We start from the raw sequence: 23464 nt of genomic DNA, 5'->3' as shown, positions 1-23464 counted from the left end.
GGAACAAATGGCGTATGTATGAATCGTTGGTCACCGGCTATCATGGGACTGAATCTCCTTACGTTGCCCCACTGCCTTGTGGACCAGATCTTTAGGTCAAAAGCTCCGGGTGTGGTCCCATAAGAAAACCACCTGTCTCGATCTGGGCACTCAGGCAGTATCACAGTCTACACACAAATCAAGTGACTTGTGTGGCGCATATTTATTCGGTGCCCCTTTGTACTAAGATTTGCGTTCAAATAAATAATTAAAAAGTGGAGATTAACATGACTACGTTATGTCAATAAAAAATGAATCAAAATAAGTAGTGTCAATAATGAAGTTGATCATTCTTGTATGTCAACTAGCTTCAGTTATTATTCCTGGTTGTTTTCAGAGCTCTAAGGTTTTCATATAATACTATGGACCTTATTGTGGTTTGTATTACTGTTATGTGCACATTTTTGTCTTTCAAGGTTATTCATTATTGGGTTGTCTATTTTATGTAGGGTTAACAATGAAAGTTGGATGTATTCAGGCTTACGGTAATCAGTTCAAAAAATTTTTATAAAATAATATTCAAGATGCTTCTATGCTTACCTATGATCATATCGAAGCTTCCAATGTGATACAAATAGCTAAGGAACTTACAAACACAAAACTACCGACAGATATTGAAGTAAGTAATAAATATAGTGTTAGATATCTGAATCAATATTATTTCGTTTTTTTGTTTTCAGGTGGAGTGGCTGTTAAAAGCAGTTTGCTTAATCGATTTAACCACATTAGCTGGTGATGATACACCTGCCAATGTACAAAGACTTTGTGTAAAAGCAGCTCATCCTCTAAGTGAATGCGTTTTGAATAAAATTGAAAATGCGTTCAGTATGAACCTACAAGATTTAAGTAACAATCTGTTTTAGATTTTAAAATTTCTAATCTCCTGTCGAATAGGAACAGCTGCTGTATGTGTTTACCCATATCAAGTTAAAACATGTGCAGAAACTTTTAAGAAATTAAAATTACCAAATTTTAACATTGCTTCTGGTAAATTTTAATTGGTCAATTTTTTAAAATCTTATCTTTAACTATGACAAATATAGTTGCTACTGGTTTTCCTACTGGACAGTATCCCCTAGAAACTCGGCTATTGGAAATTAAATCAGCTATAAATGATGGAGCGAATGAAATTGATGTGGTAATAAATAGAACATTAGCTTTACAAGGCGATTGGGAAGGTAATTAATAGTGTATGAATTCTCTTTACTATCCCATTCTTTTATTAAATTTAATGTCCATATAATTCATTCTACTTTCTTTACTGCACTCGCATGTTAGTCTACTTTATGAATCAGGATTTTATGAATTTTCGCGACAGTAGAAGGTGGGGATGAGTGTTTAATTCTACGACCGATTTTCGGTGTTCTGGGAGTTTAAGAAACTGACGAACATTGTGTATATCAGTTCACGGATTTTGAAGAAATGTACAGTGAAGAGTTGTATTAATCACTGATTACCATGATAATGCAACTTGACTTTGCTTTACTATATTGTCAATTAAACCGTCAAGTCAAAGTCGCAAAGAAGGGTACACTTACGATGGAGTATTTTTTTGGTTTAGGTCAAAAGACAGTATTTCAACTCTTGGAAATTCTATTACTTCAAGTGAAGATTTCACTGTTATCTCCTGTCACGAGCGCTGCCTCACTCCTGTCTTTCGTATCACATGCATTCTGTCAAACTACGACGAGATAATCTGTCGAGTAACCTCTGATTCTCCAACTGGAGACGATCTGTGCTTAACTCTATTTTCAGTCCATATAACTATAAAACTCGGTTTGTACCAACTTACATTTCCTTCTCTCATTTTCCTAGTTGTGAACAATTTAGGCATTTGAATGGATAAGTTAATAATTTCTACTATATTTGAGTTTAAAAGGTAGTATTAGGTTTACACCTTACATATCTTCTAGCTCATATTTTATAGTCGTAGTTAAATGAATACTACTGATATATACCAAGAATTGGTGGTAAATAAACTTCATTTTGATCCACTCTGCTGGGTGTATAATTTGAAAGGTTATCACGGAGTATCTTCCAAATCTTCTCACATCTTTTGTTTTTGAATGAACTGTTATATCTCTGATATATTGTTGCACAAACAGTAAATGATTTCATTTAAACTAGATTTTATTTTAATAATGATCACGATGATATTTTTAAAGCTATAGTTATTTAAAGTATCTTTTACACTTCGAAAAACTGGTCAATTCTTCAAACAACCTGTTTATTAGATCTAATATGTGTAATTTCTTATATGGTATTTTATGATTTGCAGTAAACATACTGAATAGTTGAATATTTCAACTAAAGTGAATCAACGAAAGCAAATTTCATTGGAAAATTAGCCGAGTTTATCATCCATCTTCGTTTGTGAATGTTTAATTATGGTATCAGCTTAGAAGTTAGTCTTTACTTCAACAATCCATCTTGCTGCCATTATCAGATTATCATGCTAGGTGTGTGTTAACTGGTCATACACACTTGACACATTGTTTGGTCTAAACAAAGCTTTATTAGATTTATGGAGCTTGACAAGTTGAGTGAAGTTTTAATTTACAAACCAGTACACAATGCAACCGAAGTTAAAAAACAAAACTTTATTCCTTATTTGTTTATTATGATTTTCTTATTTCATTGATTATTAAAAGTCCGTGAAATCGTTCTCATATTCTAGGAGTTTATAATGAAGTATGTGCAATGCGTAAAGCTTGTGGTGATCAAACACACTTAAAGACTATTCTTGCCACTGGTGAATTAAGCAGTTATGATAATGTTTATAAGGCTTCAATGGTTTGTATGTTAGCTGGAGCAGATTTTATTAAAACTTCTACTGGCAAAGAAACAGTCAATGCAACACTCCCAGTTTCATTGGTTATGGCTAGAGCTATTCAAGATTTCAAAGAAGTATATGGCATCAAGGTAAAGTTAGAAATTGTTCTGTTGTCATATCAAATATTTTTATGGATTTCACTTCGTTGAATTCAGTTAGTAGTCAATGGATGATTTTTTTGGTATAAACTGAATACTTAGTACCGAACTTCTTAGGATTACATTTACTGCTGTTATAAAACTTGCTAAAAGGTTATAAAGTAGTTATCTTTGCTAATAATCATCTTCATAGTGAGTAAAGTATCTGGTAGTGTTTGTATATTAGTAATGCTTTCTTTCCTACATCGGTTTCGCTATGTATATTTTCGGCGACAGTTTGTAGATCAAAGGACAGCAATTTCAATTATTGAGTTATGAATTCCATTTACACCTTAATTTAGGTAATCAAAGAATATCCACTAACTACTAACTCATTTACCACGTACAGATTCGCGTTCTCATGAGGGTTAGTAATACGTGGTTTCCGAAACTGGGGTAGCTGGGTAGGGTTTGAACTTGCGACTTGGCGGCTGAACGTTGAACTCTTTAACTACTGAGGCACCAGTTATGTCCAGGTAATTAAATAGTGATATGTACTAGACCTCACACAAAGCATAGCTTAAAGCTAGTTGTTTGAATTTGTACTTGGTAAATGAGTTGAATTAAAGTCTAAAATATGCCTCATTGTGTTAAAGACAGAAGTTAAAAAGGAAATATCGTATGTTTTGTTTTTATTTTTCCTGACTATTTAACTATAAGAGTAATATTTGAAATAGGTTCAGTTGGAAAACTGATATTTTTCATATGTAAGGACGAGAATTGGAGTTGAACTGTTCTGCAGTCCTCATGATTCATTCATATCAGTATCAACAATTCCAATTACATTACACATTCTAAAGTCCAACTATTTCCTTTTTTCTAAGAAAAAACACAAACTTCCTATTGTTGTCTTATCTGGACTTTCTAGATTACATCAAACTGTGAATCTTATCGAGATTTATTAATAAACTGATGGCTGGGTTATTTTTTATGCATGCCATATACCTCAAAATACTAAGCTGACGGTAGGCAGTAGAACTAGATTGTATATAGAGTATAAAATGAGATCATGGTTCATAAAGTCAGTGTTTTATGATAATATTTTAGCAAAGTTGTACAGATTCCCTGAATAAGATCTTTGTAATAACAAAATTGAGTGGCTTTTACCCTGAATTTTGTGACTTAGAATAATTCACAAAGGGAAACATACGTTCAATCTTTGTCTTGACAAAACTATTATTTTTTTAAAACTTGATATCTTCTAGTTTGAAATTTTAAAGTCTGGGAGCTTAGACTTACGCTTGTTCATATAAGGTGATTTTACGTGTTGACTTTTCTATCTGAATAATGTATTTACTGAATACTTTACACTACATATTTTCATACGTTAAATATGTTACGTCTAGAAAACTTGTTTACTACCGTGTTATGTTTTGCATGGAGGATTTTTCATTGTCGCGTCGTATATCGATAGTCCGGTCTATTTATTTTCCATAGATCCCATTCTTATGAAAAGAGTCCCTCGGTCGTTTGTTACCGAACCTTCACAAAATAACTCACTGATAATAATGATAATAATAATATTGATCGAGATCATGAATCGACCAATGTTAGACCACCATTGAACACCTCGAAGCACCGGACGGTCCTAGTATGGGACTCCTCAGCAGTGCGCATCTATGATCTCGCGCGCGAACGATTAACCTCTAGACCCCTGAGCCGGCCGTGAAGCAGTTACCCACTGAAGACAATGGCAGATGGTCGCGCAATTTTGTGGATTGGTTGGAGTTAGACATTAACACCGTTAGGTGCCAGCTCAACAGTCTAAGGGTTGAGCGTTCGCGCGCGAGACCAAAGGTCATGGGTTCGAGTTGGGTGTGCGGGATAGTGGATATGCACTGCGAAAGAGTCCCACACTAGGACGAAACGGCCGTTCAGTGCTTCCAGGTTTTCCGTGGTGGTTTAGCTTCAATTTATTCATGAACTCAACTATTAAAATTATAATATCCACAAAACCCCGTTTTGATAATGATTGAAATTAATCATTGACTCTAGTAAAACAATAATCTTTCTTACTAAGAAATAAAGTTATATGATATTTATATATTGTAAGTAATATTTCGCCTGAATTGATGATATCAATATCAATGTGTAGAAACTTTTAAACACTTTAAATAAAAGTTAAATAATGTGTTTATCATTCAACAAGATTATCAATCACTGTTTGAGAAATAGTTTAAACTCTGTACATCAATTAAATGCATTAAGTACATTGATTAATTTAATAAATCACATTCATTTTAGTGAATAGATAACTTCAATATTGATAGGTTACGTGGTTGTGATTTTTTTCTAGAGAAAAAAAACCACACATGCACTGTAATTCTACTGATTTAATCGATTCAAGTAGTATATTTGTATTCGTACGAGGGCTTATTGGTCATTTTGTTCAATTCATTTTGATATTTGATGGATGATTTAATTTTTGATAAGTTGTACTGTCTTTGTGTATAGGTGATGGTTTTCACTTCCTACTTATTGTTTAATCATTGCTAAGTAAAAATTATTTAGTAACTATTTCATCGTAATATGGGAATTTTCATCAGCGAGCGTTCTAAACTTCATAGGGAGAGGGTTAGGCTCAAGACTTTCAGGTCTCAGGGTAGGTGCTTAAGCTTTAGGTCACCGAGTCAACATTCAATAATTGACATTTCTAACACAAGGTCTAAAGTTCTTCAGTCCGAACCCCAGTAGGGGTCTTGAATGCATGTTGTTGAGAAGCTCCATACCAAGATGAAACATTTGCCTGGGGTTTTCTGGTTTTTCAACAGTTGCTTAACTAGGGTTAGTCTCCACAAGCTTCTCATACTAACAATACTCAATCATTTGATTATTTGTTTTATCTTTTAGTATGTACATTCGATTAAGATTTTTGGATAGGTTCATCATCTCAATCATTTACTCCATCATAACACATTTTAACTTTGTATACAAACTATTTCATATGTTAGTGTCTCCTCTTAGAAATCATTCATTATATTACTCATTTATTTCTGAAGTTGACCAAAATACTCACTTAAACAATATTTTACTGCCTTGAAATCCATTCTATGAACAAATGACCGGTTCGACTTCAGTTATTTTAGCATTTTTATCAAGTCAGCTGAGTATTTAATAAACATACATAAAATCGGTCAACTTACATTAAGAAATGTTATGTACATTCACTTTTTATTACCCATTAACTACCAGTTTAATTGAAGAGTTACATGAGGTTTCATTACATTAGTAGGTTGTATTCGTCACAGATTAGTCTCATTTAGTGTACCATCAGACGGCAGGGTGCACGGGACGACTAGTGAGCGTACTCGAACCACTTACGGATCATCGAACTATATCCTGAATTAAAACTGTACCGTGGGACTCCGATATAAGGATTCTAATGGTTAACCATTCACGGAGACCTGAAGGTCCTGGATCCGATCGGTATGAGTGTAGTGAGTGCCCACTTTTGAGGAGTCATACTAGGAGGAAACCGTTGTCCAGTGCTTCCTGGTTTTTCAATGTAACCTTAACTGACATCAATTTGTAATCAATACAACTTATCAATTTAAATATTTGGAATCAACAATTTAAAAATTCACTTTTAATGTTTATTCCCTGACAAACCATTTAGATTGGCTTTAAACCTGCCGGTGGTCTTCGTACAGCTAAAGATGCTATCGACTATCTTCAATTAATCGATAATGTTCTCGGCTCTGATTGGACAAATCCAGATTATTTACGATTTGGAGCTAGTTCACTATTAGCCAATGTTGAAACTCGACTATACAGTCTATGCCATAATGGTTTAATGCCATTACCTGGTGAATTAGACTTCTTCTAATTTTTGGTTACTTTTTTCCCCTGTTTTCTTTCAATTTGTTCGACTTGATTATTTTTGATGGTTATATTTACCTTTCCTCTTTTTTCTTAAAAAAAGTCGTTTCTATTAATTTTTTTTTATACTGATGAACCAAACGTTATTTATATTTTGTACACATTTCGTTTTGACTGCAAAAAGAATACAAAGAGGTGGTGACGGGAGTAAAGAGAAAAGCAAAACGAAAAAAAATCGACAATTGTATGTTTAGTTAATAGTTTTTTTTTTAACAAAAAAAAGAAAGAAATGACAAGGGGTTTCTATTTACGCTTATTCTCATTTGTTCCTTGTCGGTTTTCACGGAGTCCCTCCGACATCTATTCTTAGGTTTGTATGTATCACACATCGAAATAAATTACATATATATATATATATATATATATACTTGCGGAGAAAGGTCAGAGGACGAAACGAAAGTGAAAAAAAATTAGGAAAGTAAACAAAACGATAGAACACAGTAATGGATGAATAGAAAAACAAAACAAAAAGAGAAATAAATCCATAATATTTGTAAACATATTCCATAAACAAAAAATCAATAAATTTTATTACACATTATGATAATTGTATACCTTTTATTTTCTATATATTGCCTCAAAATCCTGTTTATATAATAAATATTATTGTAAACATTCAATAATAATGATAATAATCCAATACAGTTTTGTATCATGTTTGATTAATCGATATAGAGAAATATGGCTGTATGTATATATATATATGTGTGGGTAAGGTAAAAAACTAAGATGAGAATGAGAATTGTATAAATTTATGGTTTATTGGTTGCTGGCTATAAGTAGTATTGATCACAACAATACGTACACGAGAACATGTACCTAGTCATGTTTTTTTCTCTCCTTTGAATAACCATTATAATCCCTATGATATACAATTATTGAGAATTATGTTTAAATATGTTTATGAAGTTCGATAGAAATCATGAGTACAGGAACAACAATAAAACCAAAGAGATTAGAATACACGTACAACAAACATACATGAAATCAATGAGGAAATAAAGATCAATCTGTTCTCCTATCGTCTTTTAATTATTAACTATGATTATTGAAATACTTGCAAAAAAAAAGATAATACACATAAAACATCGTTGTTATGATGATGATGATGAGTAGTGGGGATCACTATCAAAAATACAAACGTCAGCAATTCCTTTTTTTTTTCTCTCTCCCTCTCTACAGTTCGTGTACATGAAACAAATGTAAACCAGTAATGAAAAATGATAGGTTTTCTTTGAACACATATTTTTTTCTCCCTTTAAATTTTATGTCTGATTACTGTCATTTTTAAACATTATGATGTATATATCTTTCAACTTATGAGATAGAGAGAGACTCTAATAGAGATCAAGAAATGCGAAAAGAAATTGAGCATTGTTATGTATATATATATATATATAGTATGAAACTAAACGCACAAATACGTACAATAAATACATCATGAAATGTGAAAAGGATGTTTCAACTTTTGCTCTTCATGGATGTGTATATGAGGGAGGGGGAGAGAGAGAATGAGGTGGATATAATCGTTGTCAGCATCTTATCAAAACGTAAAATGCGTTTGCTACTCCGAGAGAGTGTGTGTGTGTGTGAGAAAGTACAAGATAGTTCATATATGATATTCTTGATTGTTTATTCATAAACACATTGAATACAACATGATAAAATCAGATTATATAAAATAGTAAATAATACTAGGTTATCGATAAAAGATAAAATTTCAATATACATCAAAATATATATATGCATATGCATACGCATACACGTTTGGGCAGTGATAATTATTTTTTTGTATATTTTATGATATCACTGTTCAGTTACCATGGAGAAAAGAGGTAAGCTTATTCATCATTAATTAAAAAATGAAAAATAATCATTACGAAAAAAATATATATGTAAAAGTGTATGTGGACTGGGGGAAACAATTCCATTTTAATGATCAATAAATGATATTTATTTATATATATGTATGATTTTAGATCCTTTTATTATTTGAAATAAATCCAATTCAGAAATGCAGAATTCAAATAAGTATATATATACACATTATGTGTGTCCATTGGTTTTAATCAATTTTTTTTTCCTTCAATTCATTCATCATTTTCTGCATTATTATCATTATTATTCTCATTAATTTGATTATAATACCATTCACGATTATCTTCTAGTGTTTCTAAAATAGTTTGTGCATCTGGATAAACTAAATCTGACCATGTTTCCCATAATGGATGAACAATGTAATCAATAAAGCTGACCTGTGGGTGCGTGTGTGTGTGTGCGTGTACAGGATATGCAGCAGATTTGTCAGCAAAATAGGGGAAATTTTGTTGAGCAGATGTGGTGGGAGTGACGAGAGAGTAACCAAGATAAAAACGAAAACAAATGGAAAAGAACACATTATAAAAGAAGCGGAATTTTTTAAAGTAAAAGTTTGAGACGAGATTTAGTTTCGCATTATATTTTTAGATAGCGACTATTATTGGAATCAATGATAGGCATTTTGTATTATTCAGAGCTCTAAATGTAGCTGCCAACTAGTTGCTTAGGCTAACCTGTTGTGATGGTTCAATCAAGCAATGTTTTTCTGGAATACTCATTCCATCAGTTCCTTTCATACTAGAGGGGTGGTCGGAAAATGGAAAATTTTATAGTGTATGGTACTTTGTCAAGTTCACATGGGCTGTTCTAGCTTCTGGACAGAGCGATTTATTCGAGTCACATTTTGACCTTGTTGATTATTCGCTTATTAACCTTGACTGTCTTTAATATGAGCGTGTGTGCTCATTGCTTATCCTACTCATCACATTTCTGTAGTTTATTCTTGTCTGACTATAAATATTGGGTCACACTTGATCAAATCGAGTTGGCTTACTTGCTTTCTTCGCTTCACGTTCACTACCTTGTTTCTCTGATTGTCTGTTCGGATCAACGAGTGTACGAAGTACACGTATTCAAACTTCCTCGTATTTGACATATTTAATTCCGTTATTCACTAATGTGATTGAAGTCGATAATTATATATGAGAGTAGCTGAGATGTATATTTTGATAGTAATCTCCATACAATTTAATTCAAGTCAGATGAAATATTTAATCTTAATGTTTAGGTGAGATTTGATACTGACTAATGTTCGAATTTATTGCTACTAAATTTATCCAGCTCAAACTAGATCTGACCTGATCTTTAATAGTAAAAGTAGGGTGAGAGAATTCAATGACTATTTAAATTCGATTTTAACTTATTGATGTGTATTTCTACATTAATGATAAAATCTTTCAACGTTTACATACAAGCTCCTTACATTTTGATACGATTAATTTGGAGAATTGTATGAGTTTTATGCATACAGTTAGCGATTTAAGCGTTTTATTCAGTAGAAAAAATGACAAAATATCGCTCTATTTATATTCTAAGTGTAATGATGATCTGATTTGATTTCTTAGTAGCGATGGTATAGGAAAATGATAGAATTTATACCAATAAACCAAAGGTGAATATTTTGTCTGATACTCCTTAAAAGAATATCATGTGTACCATGATTATGATGGACACATAGTGTTTTGTTAATTGTCTGTATAAAGGACCGTTATATTTTCGCAAGTTAGTCTATGGTGTTACATTCGTTATTCACCAAATTCAGAACAGAGATTTACTTCATTATACTGAACAAGGTTATTTCAATGGTACACAAATGTAATAGCTAACAGGACTGAATTGAGGATTTAGAATGCTGCTCACTATTTCTAATATGCCCTGGTATGGCCGAGAGTGGGGAGAGTCCGTTCTCCCTCTCGAAGTGCTTTCACATGGCCGCGAGTATACGGCAACTTTTAGGGAAGTTCCACTCACTATCTTCTCGCGGAGGCGTGTTGTTTACAGAACTGAGGGGACGAGAAGAGAATATCCGGTGCCTGACGAAGAAAGTGGCGTATGAACGCATTGTTGGTCACCATGAGATTGTATTTTTAACGTTGCTCCACTGCCTTGTGGACTAGACCTTTAGATCAAAGGTTTGAGGATTGGCATCTTAAGAAAACCACCTGCCTCGGTTTGGGCACCCGGACAGTATTCCAGACCCCACACAAATCCAATGATTTATCTGGCGCATATGTATTTAGTGCCTCCTTGTACCAATGTTTATGTGTCTAAATTAACAACATCACTGACTAATATACAATTTACATGATATTGTCACTTACGATCTAGTATATTTGAGAACGTGTGTTTATGGGGTATTCAACGCATTGAATATATACATGGATTTTTTTTTTCTAACACAAATTTAATTCAAATAATACCATCGTTGAATAAGTTAAATAGTTGGAAAAGTTAAGAATTAACACAAATATTATATTGTACGTATGCATAATATAAACTACCTGTGATTTTTCAATAGTTGCTGTATTTCGATCACATATTGGACTTATTTCAATGCCTAATTCACGTTCTTTATCACCTTGTTGAAAGAGTTCTTCCATAACACGATTAGTCCATTGTCTATACAAATCTAATGGTTTAGCTGGATTACTTAAATCAGCACAATGTACCATATTTTGCAAGATCTAATATAGAGGAATAAAAAGATGAATGTATAAGACCAAATAATAAAACTACTTTGATGAATTTTGTGTAGTTATAATCGATTTTATAAGTCAGTCATAAGCAATAAAGAATCTGGAATATATATGCATCGACTCAAGTTGTTTTATCATATCAATACAGTGTAATAGAGTTATCAAGAAAAGTTCGGCGTAGACAATATGATTCCAGAAGGATGGATAAGTTCGTGGAATAGAACAGTATAAGATTATTTTAAAAATTAAGATCTGGGTCATTGCAACCAGAGGCATGTCACCCAAATTATCCAATGGATAGAACTAGAAAGGAAGGCCCAGGACAGAGTGGGTCGGAGAATGCTGGTCGGTGGCCTATGCTCCATTGGGAGTAACAAGTGTAAGTAAGTCATCGCAACCGATTTGGAGGCATGTTACCCAAATTATCCAACCAATGGTTACAATAATCATAATGAGGACCATGACCTGGCAGTCTTCATTGGCCAACACGGCTCAATGCAACAGTCAGTAACTTCATAGGGTAATGCCACATCTTAGATTTTTCCTTTCTTATCTTTCCTTTAAGCCTACTCTTATACCGATCAAGTAAATGTCTTTGGTCTATTGTAACTGACTAGAAGCTACGTGACGCAACGTTTCGAACCACTAGTCGCAGTTATCTTGCTGACCCAAACTAAGCAAGGTTTTTCTCTTTGTTTATGATTCATGCTTGTTTGCTTAAAATTACTGGTTAGTTTATAATCATAGCCACCTATTCATTTTTCGGTTCATACCAAAATATTAAACTTATAGATTTAAGTAATAATTTACAACTCTGTGGTTTGAAGAAATATTTGAATAATTTGGTGCTAAATCAGTTGGAATTACAGCTTAATAGTCTAAGCAATTATTGTCTCAGTGCCAAATTTAGTACTGCAGTATCTTCAACACTCAAACTATGCTTATTTCACAGTTGAGAGTATGAATCTATACTTGGATGCCAATTTACATTCACGTATTATTGTAAAACATTTAACTTTTATTAATGAAAGACGTTTGTAGAGATTATTGAGGATTATAGTTTATGATATTACGAACTAGTCCTAGCTAGATAACCGTTGGGAACCAGGAAGTACTGAATAATTATTTCATCCTGTTATGGGTTTTAACTCAAACGGGGTCGTGGATTTATACTGTTGAGGATTACCGTACTACGACGAAATATATATCAATTGCATATTTTGTTTTCAATAGTTGTCTAAATGAGATCACTTTTTCACACACTTTAAAAATCCATTTTTATTCTTATGAGATTTGATTTTTCTTTTCAAACGCTATGTTATTAAATACAGAAATAACTTCACTCTCTAAACACTCCTGATCTTAAAATTTAAAGTGATATGTTTACAAAGTATTTAGAGATAACTTATTAATTAGTTGTAAGTCACCCTTCATGATCTTAATCAAATGATAAATTCAATCTAATGTGTAAAAATCCCTAGGCAATTGATCACTATATTTAGGAAAGTTATACCTTATCTTTTATAACAGAGATTGACTAAATTCACTTAGTATTACTTGTTTGAATCTTCCCATTGATGTTTAGAACTGCAACTGGTCAGTCTCTTATTGGCATATGTGCATACTGTGCGTATTGCCTCGATATAGCCTTAATTCACAAGCATCGTAAGCAAAGATGGATAGTGGCTAGCAGTGAAATCTAGGACGCGCGTTTCGTCCTAACGATGGCGTTTGAAGCGAAAGGTACTGGGTTTGAGTCCCAGAGTGAACATCAACTCTGAGATGCAGGTAAATCCAGCTGACGAGTTCCAAATAGAACGAAACGTGCGTCCTAGATTCCACTGCTAGCCACTATCCATCTTTGCTTACAGAGATTGACTAGTTTGAAAATTGTTCAACTGAACTTGCATATTCATATAGTCAGTCAGATTTAAAGTTGATGATAACCTGTCAATTATAACTAACCATGTGATTTATATTTCATAACTTGTGTTGATGAAGTTACATGATAAGTATGATTTCCGGATAAATTTCGAGCTTTTCGATTTAAAAATAATGAAGATAGTTTCTTCCTTTTTCTTGTAACAATAATATATTTTATATAAGATTATAGTTGTAATCTACGCTTACTATACATTTGGGCAATTGACTAGGCGAGTGAGAAAGCTAAGAAATGGTCAGGAAACTGTGATTGACAAAAGCGAACGAATATGTACAGAAATCAATTGTATTTATACACTTATCTTTCTGACCTAGGCAAGGATATGCAAGTTGAAGTTCTTATTAGATTCATGATAGATTTTCTGTAATAGTATACCTTGTTTACATTTTCTCACTTGACATTTGACCTTAAACTGTCATGTGAGCCGCCGTCTGACTTGTATATAAGTCTAGACTCGCCCAGCTTATCAATTAGGTATTGAGTCCTGTTCAATGGTGAGTATGGCTATTGATCGTTGATCTGAGGCATATCGGTAGATTCAGACTATATGGTTGGAGTTCGAAGGATTATTATGACTAGAACAAGCAGTTTTAGACGTTGGGTGGTATGTACGAGGACCAATCATAATGGCCAAACCAAAACGTGGCATCAGTGCTTGAAGTCACTAACTTCTAGTCTAAGCCATGTTGGTAGATACAGACTACTTGGTTGGGGTCCGCGTGACTATCGTAACCAATGGTTGGAGACTCTAGGTGACATGGCTCAGAATCGATCACAATGGCGTAGGTGTATACACTCTTTATCTTCCCTTAAACCTTGAGATTAAAATTGCTTCATAACTTTTTTCCTTCCTGTACCATATCCTTATATACAACCATTCTCTTATATATTAACACCACTAAATTAACTGATTCTATGAATTCGGTGTTGATCTTGTTGTGCTAACTAGGTATGGCAATTTGGACCGATGCGAATCATATTCTCTTTATCTATCACTGATACTGCAGGTACTTCCACGACATTACTATTCATCTTGATAGTTTCATCTCACTTTACTTGTTGTGATTTAGTGACCAATGCACATCTATTGCCAGATTTTACGTTGATTATAAATGACAGACTGATTGCTAGGTATAATTTCCACTCAAATGATTGGATCTTTGATTTTTTTTTTCAGTTACTGAGATTTCACATGGTTATCTCCGTTATTTTTGTTAATCTACTTAATATGTTCATAGTTGGTTTATTCATGGATAGAAGCCGTCTATCTATTCCGATTCAATCCTTATCAGTGTACTCGATTGAGGCGAAATTTGTTTGGATCATCATCAATTAGATAGTAGCATTTAGCTTTAATATCTAAATATAGTATTAGAAACTTATTGACAATATAAATGAAATCTCAATTTACTCACTTTACGATTATTAATTTTTATAAAATTGCTTTTTTTAGTTGTGGGAAGTAGTTGGAACGTAAACGAGTTAACTAGTACCAGTCATTTGAATTTTTCAATTAATAGAGACAATGTAACAAGCGACAAAATATACATAAGTATTATTTATCAATATTATTTAAATATGGGGAGATATATTGCTCTAAACTTTTTACATGACTGAATGACATTTAAAAGAGGCCTTAAACGTACATCTTGAGACTTTTATATCAATAAGGTATATCTGCAACCTATGAGGAACTGATACTTTTAAATAACTTATCACTGAGTAGTGAATGATGTCATGCTTATTTAGTCTTTTAGTACTGATCAATATCTATCGATTAAGTTGAGGGCGGAATAACTTATCTCTAACGTTTCAAACTGTGAATCTGAGTGACTCAAATTCGAATACCATAGGAAGCACCATTTCCTTCAGAAAGCTAAGTACACCTTGCTGATGAGTGCCAACTAGCATGAATCCTAAATTCAAAGTTTCATGTTGATTACTTCCAACTTCTTAACTACCGATACTCCCTGTTGGACTCGAATTTGAGTCACCCTCAGTGTTCAGATTGAAGATATGTAATTTTAGGTTAACATGGTTTATCATACAAGAAAAATTTGGTGTCATTAAAATCATGAACCAATGTAAGTTAGACCATCATTGAAGACCTGGAAGCACTGGACGGTCATTTTGCACCGGTATAGAACTCCTCAGCAATGTTCATCCACGACTCTGCAAGCAGGAGCTGAACCCAGAATCTTCGGTCACGCCCGCAAACGCTTAATCTCTAGGCACTAAACCGGTATCTAACAGTGTTAATGTCTAACTTCATTTAATGCACGATCCAATGGCGATCTAATTTACATTTGTTTATGATCTTAATGAAAGTCAACCATCTCCATAACACCCATACTGACAGAACAACTATAGATTTGGTTTGTTTCATTACAGATATCTTTCAAAAACAGTGGGAAAAAACACAATGAATATATAAAAAATAATGCAATAATTTACCTGCATTCTGTCAATATAATTTTCTAAAGTAAGTATACCGGATCCAGCAACCTTTTTCGTTTCAACCATTGTTTTCAAATCAGCTAACAAACTCATATGTTTGGACATATCTGTAGCTAAAACCTAGTTTTTTTTAAAAAACATTGCATTTTTGAAGGAAAACATTAAGACACTATTTCGTACAATAATAATTCGAAACATTATCAACTTATTTAAGGCTTAATCTCCACAACATACTTCCAACAGAACTTTAGTCGAAGGAACATTAATTACGTACCTCCCAGAGTGAGGTTCTGAAATTCTAGTGAAAGATTACGTAACCATTGGTGTTCAGTCATATCGCGAGTGAAATTGTTGTCATCTGGAATATGTTGGATAAAGGCTGTGAAATCGGTTGAGGTTGAAAATGTAAATACCAATAGGCTCTAACCCAGTGATCGAATAGTTAAGCATCCACCATTCTAAACATAAAGGTCCTGGGGTTCGATTCCCCGGCGATTTTGTATAATCTTTAAATGGACATCGAAGTAAAAAACTACTTTCTCAATTATTGAGTTAGTCAAGTAGAAAGAAATAGATAACATGCGAGATTTTAAAAACTAATTTCCTTTTGTGTCTTTCTGGTGCATAAGTATAGATAGCCAATCTAATGGATGTCCCATATTTCTGGTAATTAAACAATTGATTGCCATAAAACTAGATTCTTCAAAAAAAAACGTAGTAACAATCGCCATCACTCATTTCAAATGAGTTGTGTTATCAAAATCAATGAGTTACATAACTCGGTCGTACAATAAGAAGAAAAACGTATACATCGCGTTATACTCAGTGGTGATTGGCTAATGAGCAGAGTAGATAGATAGACATGTTGTATTTTCTCTCCCACTATTGATTTCACAGTACTGTACTCAGAACTTTCTTGTTTGTTGATAGACGGTTTATTTTGAATCATGTTATCTGGCTCTCAATTGTTGGTCGGGAGTTGTGTATCATGTTACCTAATCTAATGGTCCAATAATTATCTGATGTATTATCGAGTATCTTGATACAGTGTTTTCAATATAATGTTGATAGATCAAATCATATTATGTGTTATTAAGTGAGTGAGCGTAAAACACATCTTATTCAAAGTTTCATCAAAAACATGTTTCTTCTACCATCTTGTTCAAAAGTACTTATCATTTTTCATCAAATTTTAAACAAGGTACTTGACCTTAAACCAAATGCGCATCCCGGATTCTACTGCTAGCTACTATCCAACTTTACTGGGAGCACTTGACCTTCTTTAAAATTACCACTAGAACAAGCTAAAACTATAGGCCATTTCTCGAACCTTTTGAAGTTTGATAAATTAAAGCTCAAAATGTTAGGGAGGATTGAATACTTCAGTTGAGAATAATTTCGATAGGGAATTGGTAGACTATGTATAACATTAGAATCTATGACTCTGATTTGTCCTATTTGAGACTAATGATGATATAAACATCATATAAAGTGAACAAGTTATTTGAACTCATTATCTTAGTAGACTAAGACCTTGGTATTTAAAGAGAAGAAGAATTAGTTCGAGTCCCGATTCGAATAATAAAACTAAGATATGGGTATATCCAACTGAAGAGTCCCAAATAGGACGAAACACGCATCATGGATTTCACTGTTGAATGCAACCCACCCTATTTTCAATATAGTGTAAAATAAGGCAATCGTCACAGTGATTTACAACTAAGACTGATAGAAATTCAATCTTAAACATTAACAATGGGATAATTCACGCCGTTACTATCAATGACATAACTCACTGAGTTTTTAACATGCGATGAATACTAAAATTTATTGTTTTAAGATCACAATAATAATAATAGTAGTACATTTCTAACTTACCATATCAATAATCATACGTCTAGAACTTAGTCGTTGTTTACGTGGAAAGTTCTCAAAAACATCATGACCTGGTTGACCTAATAGGGAAAATGCTATAGCTAAATGATGATTTTCCAATACAGATGAATCATTGTATAGAATTGCTAATTGATCATCTATAGGAAAGCAAAAAAGAACATGTTACTGATAGAAAGTGTGTTTTATTGTTCTGGGTTTTTATTTTGTTTCCACGATTTTATGATGTCATGAGAATAAAGTGAGATAAAAGTAGTACATAAACTTGCCTATAGTTGATTGATCACTGAGTATGGGGACCAGTGTCATGATAATTTTGCCTGTTAGTGTAGATTAAATTCTATTGTCCATCTGAAGCGGTTCGTTCTTACCATACATCTAAACAATCTATTTTTATTTAAACCAGTCTAATCAGTAAATGTGTCAACTTGAATCGACCAAGTATTTAGTGACCTTGTAAGTAAATACGTTTTCTTATATTTTTAATAGTTAGATCTATTGTACATTTTTCCATGTAGATGTATGCGTGCTTTGTCGACATGTTCCTATAATCTTACTCATATATTTTATACATCATCTATTTTTATATGTAAGTTGAATCACACCAACACCAAAGTCAGAGTTTTCAATACAAATGTTAAGACAGTTATACTGTATGGGACGGAAACCTGGAGAACTATGAAAGCCATCATCCAGAAGATACAAATGTTTATTCACAGTTGTCTACGTGAAATACTTCGGATCCTTTGGCCAGACACTATCAGTAACAGCCTACTGTGAGAGAGAACAATCCAGATTCCAATGGAGGAAGAAATTGGGAAGAAGAGCTGGAAGTGGGTAGGACACACATTGAGAGAGCACTCAACTGCGTCACAAGACAAGCCCTCGCATGGAATGCTAAAGGCCAAAGGAGGAGAGGAAGACCAAAGAACACATTACACCAAGAAATGGAAACTGATATAAGAAGAATGAACAACAACAGGATAAAAGTAGAAAGGAAGGCCCAGGATAGAGTGGGTTGGAGAATGCTGATAGGCGGCCTATGCTCTATTAGGGGTAACAGGTGTAAGTAAGTAAGTAAGTAAGTAAGTAAGTAAGTAAGTAAGTGAATCACACTTTTAACTAAGCGTCTTTGGCTAGTAATGACTAAAGTCCACTACTTTACATCTATTCATTTATTCTCATTGTCTGTCTGCTAAATTGTGTATGGAATTCATACATCCTCAGCATTATTCAAATTTGATTTTTATTTCCTGTTGCTACTGAAAAGTCATTTGACAGAATATATATGAACTTAATAAGGATCTATATTTCATTATCTGTTAACATCATAATGGTCAATGGAGTTAAACAAGGGCTATAAGATTGGTCGCTGTCCAAATACTTCTACAGTAATGTATCAGATTTTGATGTTCGACAACGTGGGTACAAGCCTCACAGAAAGCATCCGTTCCCTTTTGATCTTTCAGCATAAGTATGCATTTTTCTAATGTAAGACATAAACGCCTGGAAATGGTATAACTAATCAGAGATGAACTATCATATTCACATTGTAAAGATGAATTAAATCATGCAATGGTAACATTTGTGTTATAACGTGTGGCCGAGTGGATGCCCAGTTAATGTATGACGTGATAAAACCACCAATCAGAGAGCAGCGAATTATCGATTGGAACAGTGACACACGAAAACCATACGAACAGTCTAGTGTACGTATCGGTCCTACTTTCTGCCTAACCCAACCAGTTAAGTCCAGAACACCAATAACAGCCTCTGCGGCATGAATCATTGTATTTCAAACATGCTGAGTTTATATACCAAACAGACTGACCACATCGTACCAATAAGATAGGAAATAACATTTGTACAAGATTCAGCCAAATGTAGCTGTGAATAGGGGGAACAGTAATCAATAGACTGGGGATAACTCAAGAATGGTAAATCGTATAATACTGGTCTATAGGTCAAAATAAAGCTCATGATAATGGGAACATGAATACGAATAGTTTAGTTATTTAGCAATTATACGATAAAAATATATACATAATACTGGTCCATAAATTGATCCCAAAGTTACCATTCACTATTGTTATCGGGACTTGTTTGTTTTAAAAAATAATAACAGACTAGGGTAGTATGTACAACAGGGAGATTCATTATTATCATTTTATTTTGATCAAGAGTTTTATCATGCACTTTGAATAGGCTAAGTCATATATATAAAATGAGTTAAGGTCAACAATGTAAATTATTTGTTAATTTCAACTCATTGAAGAGAAAAGAAAACTGTTTAATGGTTATTAATTTTTAATGATTTTTTCTAATTAAAAAAATTTTAGAAAGTTCGTTTTAACTTTTAGTTTGTATTCGTCTCAGATTGATGTCAGTTAAGGGGATTACTGAAAACCAAGGGGAAGTGAACAGAACTTTCAAGTTCTAGTACGAACGCCTAACTATGAGAACCATTTATTTGGCATCATTCATCTTAAGCTTAAAGAAAACAATGTAATCTAATAACTACTTGTACGACTGTCCGATTATATTACTTTTGTATCTATTATTATATTTGTCCATTACAACAAATATTATTTCGATTTTTTTGTTATTAGTCTTGTGAATATCATGTCAACGTGCTGATACGGTAAGTGACAACTCCTTACTGATATATAACTAACAATTATCTCTAAATGTAAGAATTTCTTCAGCAAAACCATCCCATACAAATAAAACTGATAACAAGGCTCTTATACAAAAAGTCAATACTGCAGTACAAATGTATTTCATTTAGAAGAGAAAATAAATAACGGATATGTTTCAGTTATCACTGAACAATCATTATAGAATAAGAAATATTTTTTTTCGATGTAGTGTAACTAGACTTTCTAGAATTTCTATTGGTAAATGCAAAAAGTTAGTTTCAGGGGTTAGCAAAGGTGTATTCAATCGATAAATCTCACAAATCTTTAAATTTCAATAAATAAGACCAAAATATAGTGATGATATTGATGTCTGATTAACTGATATACCTAGTATAGATTGATGTATTAATTGGTAAAAATTAGTGTGTCGGAAACGCTGCATGATATTGGTTTTATGCTAGTTGGAACTCATCAGCAAGATGTACTTATAATCTTAAAGGATCTGATGTTGTCAGTAGGATTCAAACTCTTGTCACTCAGTTTCACAGATTGGGATATCCCACTGAGCTATTGGGGCAATGACTGATTTAAAACGTTTCATCTAGATATACTTCCATCCTAATGTTAATATTTCTACTGAGACTCAAAAGTAGATATCTATATTTTTAAACCCTTGAGTGGTAATTTAAGTGAGAACATTGAAATTGAGACAGTTTATCTGTCTGATGAATCCTCAATAGGACGAAACTCACGTACATGATTCCTTTACTGGCTGTTATCAAAAACATAATAAGCTTATAAGTGCACATATGATTGAATCATCAGATAAAAATGTTTATATAACATCAAGAATAGATCATGTTTATTTGCAGATGTCAACATAAGAGGAGGGGGAAATACATACTCTTAGACTAATGATATAACTGTTGTTTATACAAAAGCAAATGATGTTTGTTTTTAGAAAGGATCGGTTTATCAACCTAACTTCATTCGGTAAAAGACTTGAGTAAGATATTTTTTCAACCCTGTTTTTGAAATTCACATCCATCAAGAAAGTTGAATAGTGACAACGTTTAAGTTCTTATCCCATATAAATAGACAATAATGAAATGTATAGATAAGAATGGCGGTGGATATGGTCAACAGGAAACCCTGGACCAGGGTTTCGTGCTACTTGGCACTCGTCAGTAAGGTGTACCTGTAATCTTGAGGGGACTGGTGCTCCCTGACGAGTGCCAAGTAACACGAAACCCGGGTCCAGGGTTTCCTGTTGACCACCTCCAACCACCATCCTATCTCAATATATAGTGCACACAGTGTCAAGCCACCTAGACTAGTGGCCACATTGCAACTTGATCGATAGCATTCGATCAGCACTAGGACGGACTTGACACGCATGACACTGATCACCACCCAGTGATCAATCAATTGTAATAATGAAATGCATCTTTGAAAAACAATGTCTATTTATTATCTAATCATTTTAAAAGAGACATCAACTATTGATTAAATGATCAATCATAACTTATTCACAGTTTTATCGTAAATAATTAATTTCCAGAGTTCTAATCAGGAGTTTATGTTTAACCATGTCGGATAGAAGGTAATGGGTCACTTATAATATTGATAAAATTACTATACATTTTTACGAATCGATTGAAATTAGATATGTACATGTAATTTTAAGGATAAGCACTCACTGCAAGGTATTAGGATTCCGTCCATGGTGCAGTAATGGATGTACACTATCGGGGAGTTTCATTCTAGAATGTTACAACTGTCCAGTATTCCTAATTTATGACAATTGTCTAACTAAAATCAATTGTTGATTTAAACTATAAAATCTAACAATTATCAAAAACCCATTTATAAAAACAAAATTTCATGAAATGACAACTTACTTGTATTAATTAAATACTGATTTGTAACTCCTGGATGACCGACATCATGAATGGCACAAGCAAATAGAACTGTGAAAATTTCTAAATCTGTAAATACAGACTGATGAATAAAGATTGGCAATAATTGCATAAGTGATAACAGACATGTATGATATGTATAGATGAAAGTGAGAATTACATGAAAAGAAAAACAAAAGAAAAACAAAAAAAGAATTAACATGCCGATTTCAATAAAAAATTAAAAATGTCGGTAAAAATATTTTTGTAAAACATGGAAATAAATTACTTAGATTATGGATGGATTTAAATGATCGGATTCCAACTGATAGAAATAACTAACTTTCTAACAGGATCATAGCTAATGGTATGTTATTGACATTTAACTGATTGGATTCTATTATGATAACTAATTTATTACTGGTCTTAACCAATCAAATGTAGTTGATAGGAGAACAGTCAACTCATAATTAATTGATCACTGGATGGTGATCAATGTCATGCGTGTCAAGTCCGTCCTAGTGCTGATCGAATGCTATCGATCAAGTTGCAATGTGGCCACTAGTCTAGGTGGCTCGACACTGTGTGCACTATATATTGGGAATAAGATGGTGGTTGGAGGTGGTCAACAGGAAACCCATGACTCAAGTTTCGTGCTACTTGGCACTCATCAGCAAGGTTTACCTGTAATCTTGAGGAAACTGGTGGGCTTTAATCAGACAACTGCTGTAAACCAGGAAGCACTGAATAGTTGCTTCGTCCCACAGTTGGAGTCCTCAATTGTGGGGGTCCACAATCTCAGTACAAATAAAACCAAATACCTACAGCCTTCCAATATCTCAATGAGCATTCAACATTGAGCTCAATAAACCGGGTACCAATGGTTATGGAATGGTTGCAGAATATTGTAGTTAAAATTGTAAACCATTGAATACCAACCCCGATTTGATCTCCGGTTAGGTCGTAGATACCTAATGCAGAGGAGTACCACACTGAGATGAAACAACTCACCAGTACTTCCCACTTACTGATATTAACTACAAAACTTGTATTCACTTTCAATGGGAAATAAAACGACTCGTACTATAACAATGTGTGTATCTTTTCGTTTTATGACACTATCCACAAAAACGCTCCCTTTAATTTATCAAAAGGAAACTTGAACATCACGCT

At 33.3% G+C, this 23464-nt stretch overlaps 2 protein-coding genes across 2 annotated transcripts in view; one reads left to right on the top strand and one right to left on the bottom strand.

Annotated features, from left to right (window-relative positions):
- Positions 1–571: 571 nt before the first annotated feature.
- Positions 572–7526, top strand: Smp_141970 (deoxyribose-phosphate aldolase; the record flags this gene model as incomplete). The annotated part of the gene is given in 7 exon segments (XM_018798182.1): positions 572–658; positions 701–720; positions 728–864; positions 934–1026; positions 1083–1217; positions 2717–2961; positions 6626–7526. Coding segments are annotated over 7 exon segments (927 nt in total). The 3' UTR covers positions 6836–7526.
- Positions 7527–8978: 1452 nt separating this feature from the next.
- Positions 8979–23464, bottom strand: part of Smp_141980 (putative camp-specific 3,5-cyclic phosphodiesterase) — a gene marked incomplete at both ends in the record, with an annotated part of 56889 nt that continues 42403 nt past the window's right edge. The window contains 5 exons of the mRNA XM_018798181.1: positions 8979–9143; positions 11268–11450; positions 15859–15981; positions 17740–17894; positions 22295–22394. Coding sequence (XP_018653148.1) covers positions 8979–9143; positions 11268–11450; positions 15859–15981; positions 17740–17894; positions 22295–22394 — 726 coding nt within the window. The remainder of the gene's footprint in view (positions 9144–11267; positions 11451–15858; positions 15982–17739; positions 17895–22294; positions 22395–23464) is intronic.

The sequence above is a fragment of the Schistosoma mansoni genome, chromosome 6 (assembly GCF_000237925.1).
Source record: "Schistosoma mansoni strain Puerto Rico chromosome 6, complete genome".
Lineage (NCBI taxonomy): Eukaryota > Metazoa > Platyhelminthes > Trematoda > Strigeidida > Schistosomatidae > Schistosoma > Schistosoma mansoni.
The sequence above is the reverse complement of the archived record's forward strand: the minus strand, read 5'-3'. Positions and strand labels throughout refer to the sequence as shown.